A 9,751-nucleotide genomic window follows, 5' to 3' on the forward strand; every position below is an offset into this window, starting at 1 on the left:
TCTGTTTCTTAAATTCCACATATGAGTAAGATCATATGATAATTGTCTTTCTCTGATTGACTCATTTCACTTAGCATAATATCTTCTAGTTCCATCTACATCATTGCAAATGGCAAGATTTCATTTTTTGATGGCTGAGTAGTATTCCATTGTGTGTTTGTGTGTGTGTGTGTGTGTGTGTGTGTGTGTATATATACAGACACACATACATACCACATCTTTATCCATTCATCTGTTGATGGACATTTGGGCTTTTTCAGGAATTTTTAAAATATTTCATTTATTCATGAGAGAAACAGAGAGAGAGAGAGGCAGAGACATAGGCAGAGGAAGAAGCAGGCTCCATGCAGGGAGCCCGATGTGGGACTCCATCCTGGGGCTCCGGGATCATGCCCTGAGCTAAAGGCAGACGCTTAACCCTTGAACCACCCAGGCATCCCTCAGGAAGGATTTTAGAAAGAGATTTGAAACAATTAAAATCAAAGTCTCTAGATGTTGAAACAGTATAGCATTATGATTAACATCCTGGGCACTTGAATTTGTTTTTTAATACATTTTTTTAAAGATTTTATTTATTCATGCCAGACACAGAGAGGGAGGAGAGAGAGAGAGGCAGAGACACAGGCAGAGGGAGAAGCAGGCTTATGCAGGGAGCCCGACGCAGGACTCGATCCCAGGTCTCCAGGATCACACCCTGGGCTGAAGGCAGTGCTAAACCACTGGGCCACCGGGGATGCCCTGGGTACTTGAATTTGGAATTAAATCCTGGCTCCCTTACTAGTGGTGTGACTCTGAAGACATTAAATAAAATCACCTGTAAAATGGGTATCATAACAGTATCTATTTCATATAGGATATTAAAGAATTCAATGAGGGATGCCTGGGTGGCTCAGTTGGGTAAGCCTCTGCTTTTGGCTCAAGTCTGTCCTGGGATCAAGCCCCATGCTGGGCTTCCCACTCAGGGGGAAGTCAGTTTCTCCCTCTGCCTCTACCTCCTCCTGTTCATACTCTCTCTCTGTCTCTATCTCTCAAATAAATAAATATTTTTTTAAAAAAATAAAAGAATTAAATGAGATAATGGCTTTAAAGGGTTGACATCATGCCAGTACAAAGTAAATATCCCGAATTTAGCTTTTACCGTTGTTATAATTTATTCAGGGTGGTTCTCTGGAATTAATATCTAACACATCTATTTCTTTAGAAAGTTAGCCCTTATCAGCTGTCCTCTGAAAACAAAACAGAAAAGATCTCTCTAACCCTTAGTATTTGTTTTCTAAAACGAGGATGGGAAAATTGTTTAACAGACTGCCCTTATACCACTTCATTTGTTAGTTATTTGGTTATTTCTCACCTCCATTTTAATGTCACAAAAAAGACAGTTGGACCTCCAGATTCCTTTAAAGGAAGGAGGAATTTTTTTAAAAAGGTAAGTCTGAATTTCACAGTGTCAGAGTTCTTAAAATTATCTTTTGTGTCATTGGTTGTGTCAAATAGCTTTTGGTACAGAGGAAGTACTTGGTAGCTTACTAATTTCCCCGTTAGCTACAAGGATGTATTATGGAATTCAAAGCTCTAAGTTATAAGAGCAAGAAAGGAAGTTCTGAAGTCAAGAAAGTGGAGGTAGCTGTTGTTACTATCTGCTTCTACAATACCATATTGTATTTGGGCATTTTTGTAGTATTTTGGATTAAAATAGGCAGTGTCTCATTTCCTTATTTAACATTCTTTTAACATTTAACTGGGGTATTTGACAAGAACTTGCTTTTACTCTTCCAGCCTCATCTCACTATAGCACTTGGCCTGTTTAGATATTTCTGTGAAGGAAAGCTCATCTCATGTTCCAGGAGAAGAAAATGCTAATAAATGACCTTCAAATGGTCTATTTGATATTGGGTTTTAAATTATGATACAAGAATGACTAGGATCTGAGAAGAAAAAAAATCGGGGACTAATCTGAGCAAATGTTCTATTTTCTAGTATTGTTTGAGAAAAATATCTTGAGAGTAAGCAAATACTATACTCGCTGGAGTGCTGCTGGGATTTAGGCAGTTAGAATATGATAAAATCCTCTCTAATACAATTTTCTTAAATCTATTTTAAAATTTCTTTAATTCATGAGGTGCTGCAATTCCTGGAAATCACTGTAGGTTGTTGACCTTCTCCTAATCTGGTACATTGTATCAAAGAGTTCTGTTATATCTTTCCATCTGGTTCAGCAAAGGGCTGCCTTACATTTGGCCCCCATTGCATATGTACATTTTTAGCCTAAGTTTTGGTATTTAGATTTGTTCAGAGAATTACAGTCCTAGACTACACATAGCATTTTAAAGGTAAGAAAATTAACCCCATGAAGGTAGTGACTGACTTGTAAAGTTGTCTGGTGGTTAAAGTAATACTAGAACCTTCTCTTTATCTTGTGTTCTTGCTACCTTGGAGGCTACTGCTCTTGGTGGGGGGATGGTTCATAAGTATTTATAAAGCTAAATAGATAAGATTTTAATGTTTATGGGCATGAATTATTACACCAAATTTTCATATTTCAAATAATATGTTTGTGTTGACTCAGACAAAAATAAAATTGTTGCCCCTGCAATTTAGAAGGTATTTTAAATCACAGTTCTATTGATTAAATAGTATCTTGTGGTTTGCTCATGTGGTTTGCTTTGAAATAATATTGAAGGTAAGATGTATGGATGTTCACAACATAGCAAGTTTATTTGGTTTTATTATAGGTTTCAGAATTTTAATTTCTGGAAAATGCTCCATTAATTTCTATTGTTGGCCTTTAATCTTGTATAATTGTCTCTTTCCATAATTAAAATAGAAAGAGACAGTGTAGTTGAGGGTAGAGGGAACTATGCCACTAATAACTAGATGATTTAAAATAAGTCAGCCTTTTTGCTGTATTTTTTTAACTACTACCTTTGGATCGGTTGATGAACAGCTTGTATAAAATGATAATATATGAGCTTATCTCTTACTTGATTAAGCCAAAATACAGAATTTAATTGTGACTTTGAGGAAGTTTTCTTTTTAAATCAGTTCTTAGGCATTTCTGTTGTCTTACGAAATTCGTAAGTTTGAATAGTATGATTTAATTTATCATGCTTTTAATTTTCGTTAAAAGTCAAGGTACAAAAAAAAAGTCAAGGTACAGAAGGTAAAGGTACACATTAAGGAATCTAGAAGTTACTATTGTTCTTTGACCAATAGTAACCTTCGTATCAATTTTCCACGTATACTGCTACTTTCCAGTGGTACTGATCCCCTCTAGTGGCCAAAAGATTGTGCGTTTTTTTGTTGTTGTTAGAGGTTTCTTTTTTTTGGTTTTAAACAAAAGGAATATTATAATAAAGATGTGGTCTCATTGCAGTATTTAAAAGCAGTAAACTACAGCCCGGGTGGCTCAGCGGTTTAGCACTGCCTTCAGCCCAGGGCCTGATCCTGGAGTCTCGGGATTGAGTCCCACGTCGGGCTCCCTGCATGGAGCTTGCTTCTCCCTCTGCCTGTGTGTCTCTGCCTCTCTCTCTGTGTCTCTCATGAATAAAGAAACAAAATCTTAAAAAAAAAAAAAAAAAGAGCCTATTCTACATAGGACGTGTACAGTTAAATGTTTGAGCAAAAAAAGAGCATCCTATGTTTATGCAAACATGTTCAGGAATATGATTTACAAACACGCAAATTGGGAAAAGATATTTTTACAAAGCATTCTATTAGGATGTTTAAGCAGATATATTGAAATGGAAAAAATATTCCTGCAGTAACTATTTGGAATTACTAATTTTAGATGTAATTTTGTGTTTTCAAAATATTATGTTTTAGTAATTAGAGGTTTTAAGTAAGCTCAGCTTCTTTTTCTTGTGGAACAGTGAGTGGGATTAAGAAAAATCCAGCATACCTTTGAAACATTAGTCCCAAAATCATACCAATGAGATTTTGAAAGTGTGTTATAAATTTAAGATTTTATTTATTCATTCATTCATTCATTCATGAGAGAGACAGAGAGAGAGGCAGAGACACAGGCAGAGGGAGAAGCAGGCCCCACGCAGGAAGTCTGATGCAGGACTCCATCCAGGACTCCAGAACCACACCCTGGGCTGAAGGCAGGCGCCAAACCGCTGAGCAACCCAGGGATCCCACATGTTATAAGTTTTAAGAACATTTAACACAATATCATTTGTGACAATAAAGTAATTTTTTCACATTTCCATCCTGCTTCCCTCACCCCATTTTACTTTCAAAAAAGCTATCTTACAAATTCAGGATGAATATTGTTGCCTTCAAAGTAAACATCTTGTAAAGCCAAAGGAGATGTTGGGAACACTACCCTTTTCAGGATAGTTTTATAACTTTTCTTTTAGAAATATTTTTAGCATCTATGACCAGATGTTTTTAAAATATTAATATCTTTTATGATAGATTAGATTTTTTTTAGAGAAATCAGAAACTAAATCATGCCCGTGTCATGTGAACACAAAAGGAAATCAAGCTTAATTATACAGCTTGAAGATACTCCTTTAAAGTAATGAGAGTGTTCTTTTATTTTTATTCTGTGACTCCCAAAAATGATTTGATCCATTTTGTGACTGTCATAAAATTACTCTAAATGTTGTGGTAATACCATCAGGAATATTTTATGCAATGTCAGTACTACTGGCACAATAATAGACATTTCCAGAATGACTAGATTTTTAGCAGTGAGGATTCATCTGTGAATATATGTATATTTGTTACGCATTTATTTGTATTTAAAGTTATCTTAGTGCATTGACTGAAATAGAGTGAGAAATGAGTCTCCATTATTTAGATTGCATAACAGCACAATTGCGTATAGTTTATTTCTTTTTCCTTGGAATGATTTTTATACTTCATAATGGAATTTATTTAAGTGAAACTTTATTAGAGGTAGAAATACAATTACACTAAAATATCAGCCTTCACATACATTTATTATTTATTTTTTTTAAATGTACAACACTATCAATATTGCTATAGTGGAGTCTTTGTTCTCTTAGCTGTGAGGAAATGTTACTTGTTTTGAAATAGTGGAACATGAAAAAAATAGACGAGATAAGTATGTTATGGTGAAGAAACCTTTAGAAAAACTTTGTTGTATTTCTGTTCTGTTCTAAGATCTTGAAAGAAAAGATCTTTAAAAAATAAGCAGTTTTTGCTACCTCTAAGACTCATTGATTAAAAGTAACTAGATGGAGAGGGTATTTATATGCATTTAAGTTTTAAATTGTTTGGTTTTGAATATTTTGCAAATAGATATCCAAAATCTATTTTTAATACCATAAAATTTTTATTGTAAATCATAGTATGTTTTTGTATTTAAATAAAGTCAATTCAGATTAATTTCTTTTTAGAAATGAATGACCATATGTGTCAGATAAGTGACTTAAGTACCTTATGTTTTTCGCCTGTTACAGATAAATTCTTATTTTTAATTCCAGTCTTCAATATTTAATCTACTGAGAAAGTTTACCAAACCAATATGGTTAAAGTGTAGAAGCACTACACTTAGAAAGTTAGTGTTACTGTCAAGAGAGAGAAGAAACTACAGCCATTTTAGGTGAAGAATCTTAGTAGCTTAAGGACATTATTTTAAAAATCTGATTTTTTTGTGAAATATATGATTGTTGTAATTAGAATTCTCTTTTGTTGGGGTTCTGTTATATTGAAATAAGCTTATCTTTTTAAAATTTTATTGAGGTACAGCTTATATTCTTAAAATGGATCCATTTTAATTGGACAGTTGAGTTTAGACAACTGTAATCTGTACCCCCAAATTTTCTTGTACCTCTTTGTAACCACTGCCCCCAGGCCTACTTTCTTTTGTCACAGATTAGTTTTATCTTCTAAAAAAAGTCAATTTTTTGAGGTATAGTTTACATAAAGTGCGTGCTTTATTTACCCTTCCATTAATTTTTCCTGGTACAAAAATACTTTGCTTCATCACTGCTTTGCTTTGAGATGTGGATGTGGAATGGTGTAGGGTAAGGTAAGTCTTGGAGAAGAACTTTGATTCCATACAGTCTTAAGTTTATATATAATTTGTTAGTAAATTGATACTTAAAAACATCTTGCAGTGTCTTTCTTAGAGTATTTCATATAAACAAGCAGTATTGAAGTATGACAATTTCACTTTGAATGTTTGGCAACTGGTATATACTAGAAGTGTGAATTTTAAGAGACTGCTGGTTTTCATGTGAATAAATTTCTAGTCTTTTTGCCAAAGATATTTACTTCTTTTCCATAAGCTATTGTGTACTTTTTCAGTTGTGGATCCCTGTTCCCCTTTCTCATTTTTTCTTCCTCCTTTGAATAAAGTGATACTGACCTGGAAAAATGTTTTGAATTGGTATTAAGATCTTTTTACATAAAAATGGCAGCACATTTTATTTATTAATTAAACCAGTATGAAAATTTAATGTTCTTAAACCTAAAAGAACATTTTTCAATTAGAATGATGTCTTGGGCTGGTGAATGGATAAAGATGTGTGTGTGTGTGTGTGTGTGTGTGTGTGTACTCAGCCATCAAAAAGAATAAAATCTTGCCATTTGCAGTGATAGGGATGGAGCTAGAGTGTATTATGCTAAATGAAATAAGAGAAAGACATACCGTATGATTTCACTCATGTGGAATTTAAGAAACAAAACAAGTGAACATATAAGGGGGGGAGAAAAAAAAGAGAGGGAAACAAACCATCAGACTCTTAACAATAGAAAACAAACTGAGGGTTGATGGAGAGAGGTGAGTCAGGGATAGGAAGGCAGTTGTTATGATGAGCACTGGGTGTCCTATGTGAGTAATGAATCACTAAGTTCTATTCCTGAAACCAATTTTCACTATATGTTAACTAACTAGAATTTAAAAATTTGAAAAGTGAAAAAAAAAAAAAAAAAAGAATGATATCTGGGTAAACCAATAGCTGTATAGGAAATGTAATGGATTTTCAGGAGCCAAACACAGAGGATGTAAGATGTTAGCAGAGATAGTTCTTAAAATACAATGTACTTAATTTTAATGATTCCTAGTCTTAATCTTGAAAGGTAATCTAAAAAAGTTCCAATTGTTGCCACCAAGTGTGATACCAATGTCAGATATTATTTTACCTCTTATATTTAGTGACTACAACTGAATTTATTCATAGTTCTTTTTAAAAGTAATAGGAGAAAATAAGCTGAGATCGAAAATACTTGAGTGTCTCAGGTACTTGGAAGTTATTTTTTTCAAATATTCAGTTCTTTTGTCTATATCATAGTACTGCTTTTGTCTTAAGGGTGGGCTATAAAATGTCAACCCCAAGTATTATTTACAGTGTGGAGTCTAACTCTATCCCAATATCCAGGAGTTCAATTAGTTATCTTCCATACTGTGATTACTTAACAGACTGACAAAATTGAAAACTTTGTTTTTTAAAAAAAAATTTTAAGGAATTTATTTATATGAGAGAGAGCCACATGTACAAGTCAGGAGGGGCAGAGGGAGAGAGACAAGCAGATTCAGACAATTTGGGGATCAAGGATCAGGGATCAATCCTAGGACCCTGAGATCATGGCGTGAGCTGAAGTCAGACACTTAACTGATTGAGCCATGCAGGTACCCCAAAATTGGAAACTTTTTTTCTGCAATGAACTGTTGAAGTGAATACAGAAATTTTAAAAAGATATAGTCGTCTTCTAGAAGAACCATCTGAGGTCTTAATTACAGGATGTAAACTATAATAGTTGAGTGGTAAATGCCATAATCATGATATAGAATGGTTGAGAATACAAAAACAAACTGCCTGGTGTGAAAAGAAAGGCTTCACTGAGACGGTTCTATTTAAGCTGTGTTAGGATAAGTGATTAACCTATAAAGAAGTAATACTGAATGTTTTCTTATTATTTTTTTAGCCTTGTTCTGTCCATTTTTTTAACTTATGGTAAAATATACAGTTTGTCACTTTAGCCATGTTTAAGTGTACAGTTCTGTGACATGAAGTACATTCATGTTGAACATCATCATCCATCTCCAGAACTTTTTCATCTTCTGCAACAAAAATCCTGTGCCTGTTAAATTCCATCTCATTTCTCCCTCCCTCTAATCCCTGGTAACCACTCTTCTACTTTGTCCTTGTGAATTTGCCTATACTAGGTAGTTTTTTGGTTGTGAAACACTCTCAGCCCAGTAGCTTAATATGTGGTTGTTATTCAGTGAAAAAAAAAAATTTTTTTTTATTCAGTGAATTTTTGAAGTAAATGGCAATTAGGAACGGAAAGGCATTACTTATGTCAGTAGATTGCTTATATTTCTTGAATGGACTCAGACTGCTAATTATTGTTATTAATAATCCTATTGATTTGTAGGAAACCTTTTGCTTTTTTCTAGTTTTATTGATACATAATTGACATAAAATTGTATTAAAGTATATAAAATAGTGATTTGATATTGTGTATATTGTGAAATGATTGTAAGTTTAGTTAACATCTATCACCTCATATAGACAACTTTTTTTTTTATTGTGATGATTAAGTACTTTTTGCTTAATTTTTTTTTTCACCTAGTTTGCTTTCCTTTTTAGACTGAATCTGGATATGGATCTGAATCCAGCTTGCGTCGACACGGCTCTATGGTGTCACTGGTGTCTGGAGCAAGTGGCTATTCTGCAACATCCACCTCTTCATTCAAGGTTTGTGGTTGTGTATGCTTTAAGGCATAATCAAGTTTAGTAATGAGTATTGTGAAAAGAAATTATTTGATAGTTTGTGAAGAAATTTTCTATGATGTAATTTATTTGATACTATTATAGAGTAGTTTTTAAGGGGCAGAATCAAGACTCTTACAAATATAAAATGAACACATCAAATTTTATTCATTAATGAGAGAAGATGTAAAGAAAAATTGATTCAAAGGAGAATAATATAATTTAAGGAATATTGAAATGATTTTGCTAATATATGCAAAGCTGGTCAGTATTCAGAAAATAGTAACCAAGTGTGTCCACTGGACAAAGATCATTTGTACCTCTGTAAACCGAAATCATTTACATTGCTCTCAGTTTTCTCCTACTTAAAGGATATAAAGTAACTCCAATGCAGCAATATCAACATTTCCATATGATGAAACAACACCGTCTCTTAAGGGTTCTGTACTGTAGATGACAGTATTCCTTTGAAAGGGCACCCAGTAACATATTTGCCCAAAGTCTTCTACAGTTTTTCCTCACAGAGTTTAATTTGAAAGTATTAAATGTTATATTAGCAAATTATCAGACTTAATGCTTTCTTATTTCCTTCAGGCTTATCACTGTCAAGCCACTAATTAGTCGTGTTCGAGTCTCTTCCTGAGTTTTGTTTTTTTTATTCCTGAGTATTAAATTGAACCTGACAGTTGTGGCTACCCGCATGACTTCAGTAATAAGGTGATGAAATATCATAGGAGTATATAAATTCTAGTTTTATTAACTTGGACTACATCCCCTCCCCCCTTTGTGTGTTTTGCAGAAAGGCCACAGTTTACGTGAAAAATTGGCGGAAATGGAAACCTTTAGGGATATCCTATGTAGACAAGTTGATACTTTACAGAAGTACTTTGATGCCTGTGCTGATGCTGTCTCCAAGGATGAACTTCAAAGGGATAAAGGTTAATTAGGCTATTACCACTATTTTTACTTGGAGAATGAATGGATTTAAAGCCCCTTGATCTTAAAAAGGGTAATATCTTTAAGTGATAAAGGTTAATTATAGTCACTTTTGCTAAAAA

General features: G+C 33.7%; 1 protein-coding gene across 4 annotated transcripts in view; it reads left to right on the forward strand.

Moving 5' to 3' along the window:
• The window catches only part of CERT1 (ceramide transporter 1), a 105,179-nt gene that overhangs the window by 44,832 nt on the left and 50,596 nt on the right, over positions 1–9,751 (forward strand). For all 4 annotated transcript variants that reach the window (XM_038532539.1, XM_038532536.1, XM_038532538.1 and 1 more), the window contains exons 4-5: positions 8,571–8,678; positions 9,493–9,631. In XM_038532539.1, coding sequence (XP_038388467.1) covers positions 8,571–8,678; positions 9,493–9,631 — 247 coding nt within the window. The remainder of the gene's footprint in view (positions 1–8,570; positions 8,679–9,492; positions 9,632–9,751) is intronic.

Source organism: Canis lupus, chromosome 3, assembly GCF_011100685.1.
Source record: "Canis lupus familiaris isolate Mischka breed German Shepherd chromosome 3, alternate assembly UU_Cfam_GSD_1.0, whole genome shotgun sequence".
Classification (NCBI taxonomy): Eukaryota; Metazoa; Chordata; class Mammalia; order Carnivora; family Canidae; genus Canis; species Canis lupus.